The sequence below is a fragment of the Pleuronectes platessa genome, chromosome 8 (genome assembly GCF_947347685.1).
Source record: "Pleuronectes platessa chromosome 8, fPlePla1.1, whole genome shotgun sequence".
Taxonomy (NCBI): Eukaryota; Metazoa; Chordata; class Actinopteri; order Pleuronectiformes; family Pleuronectidae; genus Pleuronectes; species Pleuronectes platessa.
In genome coordinates this window covers 15,745,446-15,761,209 of record NC_070633.1, presented here as the reverse complement: position 1 = coordinate 15,761,209, position 15,764 = coordinate 15,745,446, and the positions used below count along the sequence as shown (strand labels likewise).

The 15,764-nt window shown below is 40.1% G+C and overlaps 2 protein-coding genes and 1 long non-coding RNA gene across 3 annotated transcripts; 2 read left to right on the top strand and 1 right to left on the bottom strand.

Moving 5' to 3' along the window:
• Positions 1-218: 218 nt before the first annotated feature.
• LOC128445579 (protein starmaker) lies at positions 219-4,523 on the bottom strand. Its single transcript, XM_053428332.1, has 11 exons — positions 4,426-4,523; positions 4,002-4,061; positions 3,759-3,912; positions 3,450-3,527; positions 2,725-2,968; positions 2,501-2,665; positions 2,268-2,409; positions 1,014-1,841; positions 793-942; positions 677-711; positions 219-597 (listed from the first exon to the last, which is right to left on the bottom strand). Exons 1-11 carry the CDS (start codon positions 4,521-4,523, stop codon positions 500-502), a joined length of 2,052 nt encoding a protein of 683 aa, XP_053284307.1. The 3' UTR covers positions 219-499.
• Positions 4,524-6,085: 1,562 nt separating this feature from the next.
• On the top strand, positions 6,086-9,449 carry zdhhc24 (zinc finger DHHC-type containing 24). The gene is made up of 3 exons (XM_053428084.1): positions 6,086-6,645; positions 7,076-7,353; positions 7,709-9,449. The coding sequence occupies exons 1-3, from the start codon at positions 6,341-6,343 to the stop codon at positions 7,999-8,001; spliced, it is 876 nt and encodes a 291-aa protein (XP_053284059.1). The 5' UTR covers positions 6,086-6,340; the 3' UTR covers positions 8,002-9,449.
• Positions 9,450-13,078: 3,629 nt separating this feature from the next.
• LOC128445432 (uncharacterized) lies at positions 13,079-13,577 on the top strand. Its single transcript, XR_008339460.1, has 3 exons — positions 13,079-13,191; positions 13,314-13,370; positions 13,517-13,577. It is a non-coding gene; the product is annotated as an uncharacterized LOC128445432 (long non-coding RNA).
• Positions 13,578-15,764: the final 2,187 nt, after the last annotated feature.

Genomic DNA, 15,764 nt, shown 5'->3' with positions numbered 1-15,764 from the left:
TTATTGTCCGCCTGTGGTTTGTGTTACCTCCACACCAACAGTTGAAAATGACTTTTTTGTTTCACAGTCTGCTCTTTTCCTGTACTAAACCTTTATCTGTGGTTCTGTACAAAGGAGAAATACAGCTATAAACTTTAGTCAGAAAAACAATTTTTATATGCAACATTAGATACAGTATTTTAACCTTATCTCTCATAAATAATCTTAGTATCCTGCAGTCTTTATGACCCCTGTAGGTTTCTGTGCTTCATTCTCAGGTTTATGGGTGGCACGGTGGTACAGAGGTGGTTTTCTTCAGGTATTCTGGCTTCCTCCCACAGTCCCAAGACGTGCAGTAGGCATGAATGTCCCTGGAGCTATCTGTTGGCTCTGGGTGAAGCCCGCCTCTCACCCAGTATCAGCTGGGATAGGCTCCAGCCTCCCTCCTTGTGACCCTTCCATGATGGGCAGTGTAGATAATGGATTGACGGATTCTCAGTTTTAGTCATTTAAAAAACATTTAGTCGTAAAAGTCATCAATCTCATCCGAATCACTTTGTTGGTCCGTCTTTTTTGAATTGTCCTCCACTTGAAAAATCTCCACATTGTCACAAGTAGCTGGAAAAGAAAGTGAACATAAACCTATTTAATCTTCATCTCATCCTGTCATTATGATTAGTTACAACTGATACTTTACCTTTAGCCTTGTCATCAACTTTCAGGTCCTTGTCTCTGAAAATTTGATCATAAAAAAGATATGAGAAACATTTTCCAATGTGTTTTCACCATCACAGACCTAAAAAGTGGACTCACGTTTTCTTAGTTTGTTGTTGAGGTGCGAGGAGATTCTCGATATCGTCCTCGCTGAACTCCTCCCTGTCTGAGGATCCTGTTTTACTCCCTGACTTATCATCATCCTCATCTTCAGCTGCTTCCTCTTGAATTATGTTAATCTTCTTCAGTCTGAAAATAGAATATTTCATTTAGTCACGTTCAGTCATTGTCAGAGAAAATCATTGACTTCCGTTATTTACCTGTTTTCTTGTGGTGAGATGATACTGTCATCAGAATCACTTTCCTTCTCTCCTGCTTCGTCACTTCTCTGCTCCTCTTCCTCCTCTCCCTCTCCATCCTGCTCTTCATCAGACCCCTCCTCAACTTCAAATACCTTGTTTTCGACTCTTTCATTCTCCTCTTCATCCTGAGAGGAGGCAGAACCCTGTTTTCTCTTCTCCCCATCTTCATCCTTAATGCTGTCTTCATCATCTCCCTGATCCTCTGACTCATCCTCTGCTTCTGTCTGCTCTTCCTCTTTTGTGTTCTTCCTGCCAGAAACCTCATCATCATCATCATCATCATCGTCATCCACATGTCTCACGTCTTTCACTTCATCTCCCTGACTCTTCTTATTTTCCGCCCCATCTCCAAGATCGTCCTTATGCTCCTCTTCTTCCTCATCCATCTCTTCCTCACTGTTTTGTTCAGCCCCACTGTTGCTCTCCTGAATTTCTTTTTCTGCATCTCCATTTTCAATCTTCACACTCTCACTCTCCGATTCCTCCTCTCTGTCTGATTTGTCAACAGGACTTTGATTCTCTGCATCTTTGCTCCTGGAGTCCTCACTCTGACTTCCTGACTCCTCTCCAGTGGAGTGACTGTCCTCTTTCTGACTCTCAGAGTCTTCTCCTTCACTCTTGGTCTTGTCATTCGCCACCTTCTCGATCTGTGGTGATCCCACAGCGAGTCTCCCACTCCTCCTCTTGGTCGTCTGACCCCCGCTTGTCCTGCTGTTCCCACACGAGGCATCGCTTTGGACCACTGGGACTCGAGCAATGACAATTGCACTGGAAGTCTGAGATGAGCTTGAAAAAGGAATAAAGAAGAAGTATTTTGTTATAAAGACTTCATCCCTGCATTTAATGAAACTGGAAGAAAAAACATAGTGAACATATAGCATAAGTAAAAGTAGCCTACTCTTATTGCAGAATAACCCGTCTCAGTGTTATATTACTGTATTATTATTATATTATTTTAGAGGGACAAAAATGTGTTAACTTTGTCGTGCACCATAGGTGAGAACAAACAACAGGAATAAGGAGAGCAATGATTGGTAAAATATAAAGTCAGAAATAATAACAATTACTTACTGAACGAAAGTTACAAAGTGCTCAATTCTCAGAGAGCAATGAGATCAATCCAAATATAGAAAGATCATAAAACAGAGGAATAAAAAGAAGATACACATAAAGTAAAAGACAGTTATGGCTGATCAGTGTAGATCTACTTACTCCTGAGAGCTGCAGCTTTCTCTGTCTGAAGACGTACGCTTTGTTTTTCCTCTCTTCTCCCTCTTCTTCCACTTCTCTTTGCTCGACTGACTGGAGTCTCTGCCACTCTCACTGCTCTCTGCCTGGCCACTGGACAGACGAACTGGATACACACATGCACACAAGTTACAGTTACATTCAGAAGAACACCAACACTACATTTTATGCAATCAATGCTTGTTTCCTTTTCCCACCTGGATTAATGTCCAGCTCCTGGGAGCAGTGACTGCTCCTGCTCTCACTACCCGTCTCTCTTGGTGCTCTTCTCGTCTCAGCCTCCACCAACCTCTCGTGTGGAGGTTCATCCATGTGCAGCTGACCCCACAGATCCTCAAAGGCTGAGGGGATCCCAGTAGCACCTGCCATCCAGGACAAGGGGTTGTCGGACTGAAGGGAAGTCCAGCCTGGTTGATCCTGCCTGGGCCAGAGGGGATGTTGAGCGAGCAAGTGGGCGAGGTGGTGGAATTGGTGGGAGTGAGGGAGGATGGAAGGAGGCGGGAGATGAGATGAAAGGTCAAGATAGGAACCTTGCGGTTGATGGGGAATGTTGGTGGGAAACCTTGCTGACTGGGGTTGAGTTTGGGTGAGCCAGGAAGAATGACAGGGCAGCTGAGAGGAGACTTCCTGGTTGTTGTCTGAGCAGCTGTTTTGTTTGTTGTTCTCTTGAAGTGCAGAACAGTTCTGTGGCTTTAATCCTGCAAACAGAAATAAATGCTAAATGTGACATGGAAATTAAGGGGAGCTGCTGTGATGCTATGAGTAAAATAGCTCAGCAAAATAGGACACTAAGGACAGCATAGCTTTGGAAAAAAGATTGTGTAAATTTCCTGTGAAATTCATTCATTGGAGTCAAGTAAATCAGGAAATATCTATATTTCCCTAAAAGAAGAAGAATACATGTGAGAATATACTTAAAGTGAGTGAGGAAGAGAACAAACCTTGTAAAAGTAAAAGTTGCTCTGCAGAGGATTTTCTCATTTGTTCTTCCTTTGAATTCTTCAGACATGATGTAAAATATTCCTCCATCCTCTGTCAAAAAAACGGTTTCACAATGATCCAGTTTCATAAACACACAAAGGACTTTTTGAATCAAATTACTGCATTACTGAAAATTAAAAACTGCATGAGGATAATTGTTCAGACCTTCCTCTGAGCAGTTTTCTCCTTGAGGTGCTGCTGCCATTGGGGGGCGCTCTCCTCCAGGTACTTCTCATACTCTATCTACAAGGGTCAAAAGTCAGTGTTAAGCATAAGTAATTTATAAAGGCAGCAATAAAGTACAACTACAGTCAGTAAGCACGAGGCTTCTTTTCCTGAGCTATACTGTCTGTCTGTCTGTGTTTCTGTCTGTCTGTCTGTCTGTCTGTCTGTCTGTGTGTCTGTGTGTCTGTGTGTCTGTCTGTCTGTCTGTCTGTCTGTCTGTCTGTCTGTCTGTCTGTCTGTCTGTCTGACCCGGACAGTCTTCATGGCAGCGTTGCGGGCCATCAACTCTCTCAGTGCGTCCTGTGCTGTGTCAAACTGCTGCAGAAGCTGCCTGTTGTGTTGCTGGGCTGAACGCTCTCTCTCCGTCAGCTCCTGCCAGCGCCTCCTCAGATGCATCTCTCTGCTGCATCAAACACAAAACAAGTCAGAGACACAAACGTATACACAATGATGCACATTGCAACACCTTGCTTGTTTTCTCTGTGCACTTACAGATGCTGGCGACTCTGAGGAGTTGAAAAGTCAGCTCGCACCAGCATTGGCCCGTGAAGACTGTAAGACAAGAGGCAGTGCATAGAGTTAGAGTGTCACACCCATGACACACCCCCACCTACACACACTTCTACTTCTAGTTTAGTGAGGAAACTCATCTGCGTAATGCATTTCCTAGCCCCAACTGATTTGCACATAGATATATGTGCAAGTACACACACACACACACACACTTTACACTGAACTTTAAATTTTCCATAAAAATATTTAACAATCTTTACTGAGACAACACTGTACAGATCTCTGCAGCAGTCCAACTGTATTATGCTCATATTTGTCAGAGGATATTTACTGTGTTCGCTGAATTTGTGAAAGAAAGCCGATTACCACTCTTTGACTCCAAGGCAGCATCAATGAATCTTACCTGTGTTTTAGACTGTGCTGTCTTTGTTGTGTGAAAGTGTTTCTGTCAGCGCCGGTCAGATTTCCAAGAGACATTAAATTCTCCTTCGGTGCAGCCATGACTGTCAGCTCTCAGTGAATGCAGAGATTATCAGGGATTAAGGTCTGTGCTCTGGGGGGAGGGTCCAGGGACGTGCTGCCAATCCGCACATCATGGGGCAAAGTAAAGGAGTTAAACAAGAGTGAGTTTTCTTTTTGTCAATGTGATTTAAAATCCAGTTTTGAAACTTTCACTTTTACCATAGGTCTGTACCTGAAAAGATTGAAAACCATTAATATGGAACTTTATTTCTGAAATGTGAACGAGTGCAGTGAACATAACGGAGGATCATCACTTTATACCATTAAACACAATTGGACATGGTATGGACCTTGAATATTTAAATGACCCTCTTATAAAAGCCAGTTAGAGTCTGAAACCTTGATTTATATTAAATTTATATTAATAATGAAATTGTAATAACATTTATCTTTTTAATCAGCCTACTTTACTGCAAAATATATTGGAGAAGCACAGCAACATTTTCCAATGGGGGGGGGGGGGGGTCCACTTCTAGTCCTGGAGAGTCGCACTGCTGTAAATCTTCCTATTTCCCTTCTTTACCTAAACCTCATTACCTGGATCAAGTGTTTCCAGACAATAATGAGCTACTTGTGTATGGGCAGTGTTGAGGAAAAGGGATAATTCAAGAGCTTTCAAGGACCAGAAGTGGGAACATCTGCCGACAGCAAACACAGAATAGTGAGAAATGTCCATCACAATAACCAGAGCCTAAAGCGACACCTTCCTAGTGTCTGTTTGGTCCAATCAAGGTTCAAGCTTTTATTGTTGTCACGTGTAAATTAGATATTGTTTCCTGTTGAGTATCCTCACAGCTTGAGAGAAGAAGCTTGTGTGCAGTCGGCCTGAGGAGTTCATTATACATATATTACTTGCTCTGGCTGAATTAGCGGATGAAGAGGATGTGATGTCGTTGATAAGTAACACTGATCTAGCATAACCCCAATCAAACAAACTTGTAGAATCAGAAATTATTACTAAGCAGCAAATCCTCACATTTGAGAGACTGAACATATGTTTTATTAATATATTAGCATTAGTAACAGATTAAAAAAAAATTACAGGTACAGTGTACAATCGAAAGCCATTGCCATTATCTAGCAAGAAATTTGCATCTTGGCAGGTAAAACCATCTATGGGTAAAACAACGGAAGAAGAAGAAGAAGAAGAAGAAGAAGAAGAAGAAGAAGAAGAAGAAGAAGAAGGAAAGAAGAAGAAGAAGAAGAAGAAGAGTGGATGTAATTTCATTAATCATTTCAGCTCTATTTGTATATACTGTCAGGAAGTTTCATCTATATCAAATCATGTTTTATAAACTTATCATCTATTTTATATGCATCTAAAGTATCTTAATCTTTCAAATGAATCCGGTGGGTTGAAAGTATATGGTAACTAATGAGAATACTCAAGTACAAGAACCTAAACATGAACAAGTACAGAACTGAAGTTTATGTGCTAAGTTACCTCTGTTCATTTTACGTTTCGAGAAGGGCACACGATTTATTTGGCTACCAGCGGAACCAAAAGTAGCTTGAGTCATCACGGATATATTTTTATGTAACACTCGCGAGCAGATTCCGTCCATTGACAGGAGCCGTGGTGAGAGTGGCAGCGTCTTGTATTTACTTTGTTGTGACCTTAGTTTGTCTCAGAAGAAGTTGAAGGTTTAAATAATATCACGAGTCTGGAGTAAAGTCGGTCAGGACGCTAAAGAGTCGGTTGTTACGCCACTGAAGCTAACAGACGCTTATTCGAGGGTGTGTCTGTCAAACCGGTCCCTCCACGACCACACCGCGGCCACAACCGAGAGGGAAACATGACGAGTGTGGCCGCGAAAGTTTTCTGCCGGGTGGAGCGGGTGTGTCGCCACCTGCCCGTGGTCCTCAACACCTTCCTGGTCTTCTCCATCACCGCGGAGGTGAGCTATCTGGTGGTGGTCGAGGCTCCGCTGGAGCCGGACCAGAAGAAGACGGAGTGGTCCGCCTGGTGGAAGCTGGTCCACCTGCTGGCCCAGTACTTCATGCTGGGAAACATCTGCTGGAACGCCCTGCTCTTCTTCAGGACCAGTCCCAGCATCAGGGGGGTGTTCCTGGGAGGAGAAGGCGTAGGTCAGGGCTGGAGGTGAGGAAGGAGCAGGGGGTTGTTACTGTTTGATGAATACACAGCACATTATGTGGTATGGCTGAAGGTATGTGGACACTTATCTACACACTTTTGTGCTCATTTAGTCTGGACTCATGGTTGAGGAAAGACTTCCCAGTTCAGATCAAGGATTTCTTATTGACTTCCCATCTTAGTTTTGGAATATAATACCAGTACTATAATATATGGAGGCTATTTCCATTCAAACTTACAGTTTCCATCCTAGCCAAACACAGGGCTCACTAAAATACGAAGTGTAGCTTAGACAACAAAAACAATCAATATGCAATATAATTATGCCAGAGCCTATAAATTAAACAATATTATCCATTTGTTCCAGTTTCATCTGTGAAATGGTGTTTAGGTGCATCTCTGAAATTATAGACTAGTATTTATTTTCTTCCCACAGGTACTGTTACACATGTGAGACACACACTCCTCCTCGATGCTCCCACTGCTATGACTGCAAAGTGTGTGTGCTGCGGCGGGATCACCACTGTGTCTTTTTCGGCCAGTGTGTGGGCTTTCGCAACTACCGCTTCTTCCTGAGCTGCCTGTTGTTCATGTGGTCTGGGCTCCTCTACGCCACAATGATGAACGCCGAGGTCTTCATTGTCATACTGAAGGAGGGAGTGAGCCTGCACAGCATCCTGCTGCTGCTCATACCCTGGATCATGCTTGTTTCAGGTAAGATCTGCTGTCGCGCATGTTGATCCCATTTTTGCTAATTCAATTGTTCTGAAACTATTTATTTTAACATTTTTTGCCACTTTATATGTGTTTCATCTGCTCTATTTTAATTTGCCATTTTTAAATTTGGTCCAATCACAATAGCATTAATCTCCCACATTGTTCCACAGGGATCAGTAGTAAAATTTACATATTCATATGGATGCCTCATGTTTTTAACTAAATTAACCCTTAGTTACCTTCCCAGAGTTGTAGTATTAATATTATTATCTAATATTAGTACAAACCAACGCTGCCTTTATGCCTCTACCTGGTGTTTTATGACCGACTGTGTCCCTTCTCCGTGTCCTAGGCCAGGTCTCAGCCCGCGCCTTTGCCTTCGCCTTCATCGCTGACACATGTGTGGTGGGCTTCCTGCTGGTGTCCTCATTCTTCTTCTTCCACCTCTTCCTGCTGTTTCGGGGACAGACCACCAGGGAGTGGTACTCATCCCGCCGACCCTACAACCTGGGAGTCCTGGGCAACATGCGCAGCACCCTGGGCATTCGCTGGTACCTCTGCTGGATCTGCCCTCTCATCCCATCACCTCTACCTGGAGATGGGATCAACTTCCCGGTCACGGGGTCACTGGAACCCAGCCGGTAACAGCTAGGAGGTCCGAAGATTACCAGGCTGTTTGTCCTTACTTTTGTGGTGATGGTTAATGGTGGTAGGGATCAGCAGCAGGGGAGATCGCCTCAGTTCAAGAGGAGACATTTTGGGATGGGAAGAAGCTAGAATATCATGTGGTTTTGTTGGATTTTGCCCATCAATATCTTCTCTGTATCTTTAGCAGAGGATCTAGGGGTCTACTTGAGAAGGTACTTTGATTTGAACCAAAGGTAATTTGTACGCTCATTGAGGCGGGCTTCAAGTTTCTTTGGAGTACTGAGCACTGAAATGTATGTAAACGTGAATGTATTTTATTGAAGATGAAAATTTAACAGTTTTAAATGCTCACTACCAGGCTCTCACAGACTGCAGCTGCTGTGTCGTAGTCCGGCTGGATGCAGTTTAGCTGCCTAAATGTGAGGGGCGAACGCATTTGGCTTGCGCTGTTCCTGAATAGACGATCGGATTATTAACTACACCGTCATTTGCCTCTTATATGCTGTTGTGCGTTAGCTGCTGTGATTATAAAGCTGAGTTTATTGCAAATACACTGAACTTTTTACTGGATACTGACAGTGATGTCTTACCATCCGAAGGGCAACTTCTCTGAAAGCTAATGTTGCAGTTTACAGACACATGTGAAGTAATTTAGTAAATGCAGTATTTAAAATCTTCCTATTGACATCACTTGTGAATGGTCCTTCTCCATGTTCCATATCAAACTGTGCATGTGTCAGTCAGAAAGCGACTGTTAAACCAAACCTACAGTGTAATGACATGACACGTTCTGACTGCTGTGCTCCATTTTCCTACTCTTTATTTGTTTTTACAACCAGTGATACAACACACCGTCAGACGCCAGGCTTCAGGGTGACATTTTTCCAGAAATGTTACACTCTAACAGTTGTATAGTTATATTTTTTTCTCCTGATATGTTTCCTGGAAATGTTTTACTAGGTTTTTTATGAGATTATTTTATTTAATCACTTTTCCGGTGCTCAAAACCTGCCTTGATTCAGTGATTAGTATGAGTTAGGGACACAGCGTTGATGCCATCTTCACTTTTGTTGCCTCATTACAACATCCCCATCCACTGCTCTTTTGCATCTTTGCTTTTTGTCATTTTAATTGTCCCGGCCTTTAAATGTTGTGGAAAAATCTTATGCCTTTGTTTCGCGGCTGCTCTTACTTGTCCAACACAAAATTGACAGTACAATCCAAACTATTGTTTGTCAGCATTGGTAGTTGTTTTGCTGAATATATTTGTGCTTTATTTCTTTTTTCCACTCTGTCGTGCCATTCGATGTTTGTTTTTGCCATTAAAGGTTGATTAAGTTAAGGTTTATGAAGGGGAACTATGGAAAAATGTATAATTTAATTATTTTTTACACTGAAAATTGGTGTCAGTTGTGTTGTGGTAATAAAACTTGGGATTGAAATGAGTTTTTTCTTCAGTTGAAATCATTTAAAACATTAATTGAGTGCTTGACTGAAAAAAAGCTATTCACATAATCTACTCATTCACATTCCTTTGTAATTCATTTGCAGGGAGGATGTTCTCAAACCGCCTGTTGCCTTATCTCATATATAATCATAACTAATACAGGCACAGCCATTTTGGACCCACATCCATGATCCTAATACACGAGAATGCCAGGAGATGTTTTGTACTATTATATTGTTCCATGTCTGACTTCATAAAAACAACCAACAGCTCCTTTCTCAACCATGACTGTGATCATCAGGTGCAGTCAACACAGCTGAGCTTTATGGAGCAGCCACACCCACAATGTAGCTTCTATACCTTCATCAGTTTGCACCTCACTGCAGGTAAGTCCTCTTGTTCTAGTATAGAACTAGAGAACAAGTAGAAAGTACTAGTGTAGTTTTTTACTTTGGTCAACTTATGAATGAGTGTATTAGGATTTGATGAGCAAGCTACAGTTAGTTAACTGAACGCTGTTAGCTGTGGTTGTGTGGTTAGCATTTAGCTAGCTAACATGAGTGACTATTTGTCAACAGGTCTTGAAAAACACTGACATCTCTTATCAAATCTAGTTAATGTTTACAAGTATCATCTAAAATGTGAATTAAATCGGTTCTTTCGAAAACAATCTGGCTGTGAGCTAGCTAAATCAAAACACGTGAGCTAACATTAGCAATGGAAAGTAGCATGAAATTGAACCTGAACTCCATTAGAAATTCTGTAGTTATTAAAACATTTTCAGATGATGTAGCTCTCATTACAGTGTGTTAGCTTAAAGCTAACCAGGCTAATCAGATGTATTTCCTGTATTTAATAGATTTTTAATTTCTAGACAGAGCAGCTGTTTAAGTTACTTTGACGTAACCTTATGTCGTTGCTAACAATGTAACTCCAGGATATCTGCAGATCTTAAAAAGTATTAAAAGTTGTCACTGTGATGTGATGTAATGTCACATATAAAGTCACCGCATGTGATTTAACAAAAAAAAAACATCTTGAAAAGCTTTTTTAGGTCATATCCAATTTATTTGTGCAACTGAATTTGAAATATGTTATTTTTGAAAGTGGTTTTCCGTCCGTTTCCATGTTATGCTGCAAATGTGGGTCAAGGGTGTGCTTCATGAAGTAATGTTATCTATGTATAGATAATGAATTATTGTTAGAAATAGCTCGAAGGAAATGACAAGTGTGATATAATTGTCACTAATTCTTGCACGTTTTGAGTAATTCAGGGCGATTTTTCTTTTTTTATACTTTACTTTTAAAGAAACAAAGATACAATGAAAGATACATACATACAAGGAACAGAAAGTTGGTCACCTATACATTTATACAGATGGTATAATGATGGAAATAAATGTCAATTCACACAGTAACAGATCAGTGATGATCCTGTGAGGTCACAAAGACAATCCATTTTTCCCAATACTGCAAAAATGTATCAAACCGTAGATTCAGCGTAAAAAAGTCATTCTCTCCATAATTTGAACATCAGTTACAATTCTGGGCCATTTTAGTTTTCATCCGTATATTTTATACCTTAAACCCTGCAGAAACCCTGCAGTCTTTTTAAATCTCAATTATTAATTGTATAAATAATGAATGTATGGTATACCAGTAGATACGCTAATTGGATCAGTGAGTCTAGTTCAATACAGAGCTTTACTCCATAAACATTGTTCAGTGGATCACAGATGTAGTGTTTTTTTTTAGCTTATATGTCATGTTGTTATATTATTAGATGCAGTATAAATGAAGGATAGAAGAAGAATGGAGAATATGTCTCTGTGTGTCACTTATAATGGGAATTGTTCATATGTTGATCACAAGCAGGAGAGAGCAGTAAACCACCAGGATGGAAACCACAAAGGAAAATATGTGAGTGATGTTCACTGAACGAACCTTCACACACAAACTGTATGATTTATTCACCTAAGAGCAATATATGAACCTTTGTTTCTGGTGTGTGTGTGTGTGTCTGTGTGTGAATGTTTGTGTGTAGGACACCGATGGAGATGCTTGAGAAAATAGCTGAGCTGGATTATGGTCAGAGCCAGCTGAAGGAGCTGAACACTACGATGAGGCTCTGGCTGGATGTTGCAGATGAAGATATGGCGACACTGCGCTCAGAGAACGTCGCCCTGAGAAAACAAGTGAAAGTGTAACTTGTCACACATCATCATCTACACGTTAGCAGAAAGGTCCCTGGACCGTTTGACCTCAACTTGTCACTGCAATTATCCTTTAGCGTGTTCATCATCTGCAATATAATTATATCTGTCTTTTACAATATGCATCCTTTTGGTATTCGAGCCAACAACCACCGTAACAAAATATATTAGAACAAATGTTTCCACTGCAATGCACTCATATATACCTCAAGGCTCCTTTCTTGTCCTATTTTATTTATATGTTCTTCCTCTGAGCTCTGTTTCAGAAGACACCTCTTATGACTATTTTGATACATATCTGTACCTGCCATGAAAGACTCATCTTTAGCCCAGTAGATTTAAGCATTGTATTTAAATTTGTATCAGATTGTGTCATTTAAATACTGTTATGCCTTTATTATTAACCGTTTTTGTATTAGTGCTTTCCTAGCAGTGCTGTAACACTGACTAACTGTCAGCAGGTTGTTTGTGTGTCTGTAGCCTGGAGCAGCTCATCAGTCAAGCACAGGAAGTTGAAGCAGAACCTTGCAGGTTCTTCCTTACCGACGACCTTGTTGTTAAAACATGCAGTGACAAACAGATTCAGAAAATGGTGGGAAACCATAATTTTTATTGTATTGCAATATGTATTTGTGGTGTTTCGGGAAAGTATTTAGATTTAGTGAAAGTGCGGTCACAGTGATATGATGTGGCTTTCGTTGGTAATTCTACTCAACAACAGGGAGTTTAGTGCAGTTGGTTATATCACTTATACTAACCTAAATGTTCTGAACCCACCATATTCCCATCCTTTGAGAGGACGTATCCAGAAAACCCTCACTGCACTGGTATCTCATCTTAATGGTTAATGTCAAGGATAACAAATTTTAGGCAATTTTATAAGTTTCTCTGTAAACATTTTATTTTTCTGATTTTTGTTAAATTATTTATTGTATCCCTAGTAAAGAGAATGTGTGGCTTAGGTGATACATGTATGGGGGTTTTTTTTCTTCCAAAGTCAAAATTTTCATATAGAATTTAAGATGAGTTTCAAGACTTGATGACATGCTCCTGTTGGTAAGAAATGGAATTTCCATTCTGAGTTTTATACAAACAGTAGTGTATTCACATATTATCGAACTAGATTAATCTCTGACACCAGAATACTGGCAGTGTGCGAGAGATATAAATCAGCCATCAGGCTATCATACATATCAGGTAGACAAACCCAAAAAACTTCAACCTGTCTAATCTTGTGCTCGTCATTTTAAAAGTCTCCAGCTGACTCTTCATGTTTTTTTTATTGCAGGAGGAGGAATCCACCAAGATGAAGGAAGAACATAAGAAACTAACCACAGAGGTGTAATGTCTGTTCCTTTTCACACAACAACTCCATTCTGTCATCATGCAGTAATACCACTGGATTTGTATACATTCATGTGAACATTTTCCAAATTTAAATCATTTAAGCTGAAGAACCTTCAGCAGGAGAGAGAGCAGGAAATGATCAGCCTGAGCAAGTTCAAGGCTGCGCTTAAAACCATTGAGGTAAGACAGAGGATTCAACTCAGAGACGTTAAATTATTGTTCACCTTCCATTCATCCCATCACTGCTCATTTGACATTGTGAATGTACAGCTCTTTATTTGTTATGTTGTGTGTTTTCTCAGTTTGAAATGGAGGAGGCTAATGTCAGATTGCAGCAGAGGGATGAAAGTCTTCATCAGGTATGAATCAGTACTGGGCAGCGACTGACCAACATTTTTTATTTTTTATGATCTTTGTCTTTGGAAATTCAATCTGAATATTTTGACAGTTTTGTATTTGTCATTATTTGATCATCGTTTTTCTTAATGTGTGTGTTTTGTAATAGAAAAACTTAGAACTGAAGCACTTGGAGGAAACAGTAGAAGAGTTTTCCATCATTATAAAGGTAAAGATGTAAATTTGAGCACAGACCATAATTTCATTATCATCATCGTAGCCCGATCAATAAGGATTTCTGGGGGGGGGGGGGGCAATATTAAGGAGTACAACATTTTAGAATGATATATCGGCAGACATACATTGAAAAAAAATTGGCTTTGATTCGTAAGATTTCGTTATCAAACGCTTATGACAAAGAAATTGGAGCTTAATAGTTTATAGTTTAACAACAAACATTGTTATGTATAACTATAGATAAAAAGAAAACACACATAATAAAATATATAATAAACTTATATTAAGAAATTAACAACCTTTTATTATGTGAATTTTAAATGAATTGTTTATTTTATTAAATATACTATCTTGAAGCTGCAGCTTTTAATTATTTCCTCTCGCGTTATTTCTGACACATTTCACAACAAACAGCCTTGTATTGTTTACAGAATAATAAAAGTTCAGTGCAGGAATAAATCTGCAATATTGTTTTGATTTCTTTGCTCCAGGATCTCAGGAAGACAAATCAGGAACTGAGAGAGCAGTGGGAGGACCGACAGGATGAGGCCTTACTGTAACTCTGACACTCAAAATCCTCTCTACTTTCACTAAATGTCACAATTACATCTGTTTGCACTCAACACTGGATTATGTGTCTGCTGTTGGTTTCCAGCTCTGCTCTGGGTGACCTGACAGAAGAAACCGATGGATCGCTCAGTCCCCCTCTGTCCCTCTTAGAAGAGATTAAGCTGCTGTCCTCTTTAGACGAAGTGAAAACAAGCACATCAGACTCTGCACATCAAAGACACGTATGTGGTCTTGCGTCTATGTGTTGACTCTTGACTCTTATAAAATGTGAAACTAAGACATTCCCCACCTTTTTAATTTACTTCCACAAGTGACCACTAGAGTTCCTCTACAGAGTCCACTCTCTGAAGTAGCTCTGTTGTTGATGATCTCTGGTGTTGTTGCTGCAGAAGGAAACTGACACCGAGGACTTGATGAACCATCAGAGTCTCACAGAAGATCTTCAGACCAAAAAGGACTTCAGGTAGTAGCTCTGATATATTAATGATCGTATGATAAAGGAAACTGAGGAACATTTTTGGACAATATATTGTAGTTTTGTACCATGCTGATGCTGCTCTTTTTTCTTTTCTTTCTTTCTGCACTTCCCCATTATCTAAGACGGACAGGATCCTTACAAACAGCCGTCCAGAGAGCCGGCCTCTTCCTGATGTGCATCTTCTTTCTCCTGGTTTTGGTCTGTGTGACGTCAGCAAGCATCTCAGGAAACAGTGATTTGTTTCCCATCAACACTTTCTGGACTGGTGCACGTATGATATTAGCGCCCTACTGCAGTGTGCGCTATGCTGGCGCACCTCCTGTTTGATTGAAAAATCGTAACCTCTCATAAAGTGACATCCACTCATCTGCATCAATGTGGGTTGTTTTTGTAACTTTTGTTTTCGACACAAATCATAAGGCTTTATAGCTAATATTTTAATTGCTTCAAAAATACAACATTAACTAGAATGGCACTCAGCAGAGCCAACAGTCCCTGTAAATACGCCTAATGTTTTCATTAAGATCCAGGTAATTATCTCGAAAAACTTTTTTTTTAATGTATATAAAAAAGCTCTATGTTAAAAAAAGTGAAAAAATAATGATCTTGGATCTGCCCCCATATCCAGATGTGCACCAAAATCGAATGCGTTGTTCCTCAATCCGTATCGCATCCTTCCATCAGGTTTTATGGAAACATGTCCTACAGTTTTTGCATAATCAACAAAAATGACATTAAATATTTTAATTCATAAATCTTCCAGTGGCTGCCATGTTTCTTACAGGAGTCCAAACTGGACAAACAAAGTTGCTATGACAACTGAAGGCTACCATAGGTTCTCCTTCATGCTTGGAAGGGGATGGTGAGGGGAGGTGTGTTCAGCTGCAACATGCAACTTCACCATTAGATGTCATTAAAATCTACACACTGAACCTTTAAAAACTGTTACTTTACATATTTTCTCAAAAACAAAGAGGCCTACCTATTATAATGTGACTGAAATTACATCAAAGTCACTTACTCAATTCTTAAAGTAAAATATAAAGTCTAATTATTCAAAATAAACTGGGTGCTCTGTGTAATTTGATGTTGAAACTAATTATGAAAGTGAATGGATGTAGTTTGACATTGA

What these genes read in the sequence shown, in the direction of transcription:
- LOC128445579 (XM_053428332.1), bottom strand. Translation starts at nt 4,523, where the DNA reads ATGGCTGCACCGAAGGAGAATTTAATGTCTCTTGGAAATCTGACCGGC. An exon ending in AGAAAACTGCTCAGAGGAAG is followed by an intron (nt 2,969 to 3,449) that starts GTCTGAACAATT and finishes CTGCACTTCAAG; the next exon opens with AGAACAACAAACAAAACAGC. An exon ending in AGTTGATGACAAGGCTAAAG is followed by an intron (nt 598 to 676) that starts GTAAAGTATCAG and finishes TTTCTTTTCCAG; the next exon opens with CTACTTGTGACAATGTGGAG.
- zdhhc24 (XM_053428084.1), top strand. Translation starts at nt 6,341, where the DNA reads ATGACGAGTGTGGCCGCGAAAGTTTTCTGCCGGGTGGAGCGGGTGTGT. An exon ending in GGCGTAGGTCAGGGCTGGAG is followed by an intron (nt 6,646 to 7,075) that starts GTGAGGAAGGAG and finishes TTCTTCCCACAG; the next exon opens with GTACTGTTACACATGTGAGA. An exon ending in CTGGATCATGCTTGTTTCAG is followed by an intron (nt 7,354 to 7,708) that starts GTAAGATCTGCT and finishes TCCGTGTCCTAG; the next exon opens with GCCAGGTCTCAGCCCGCGCC.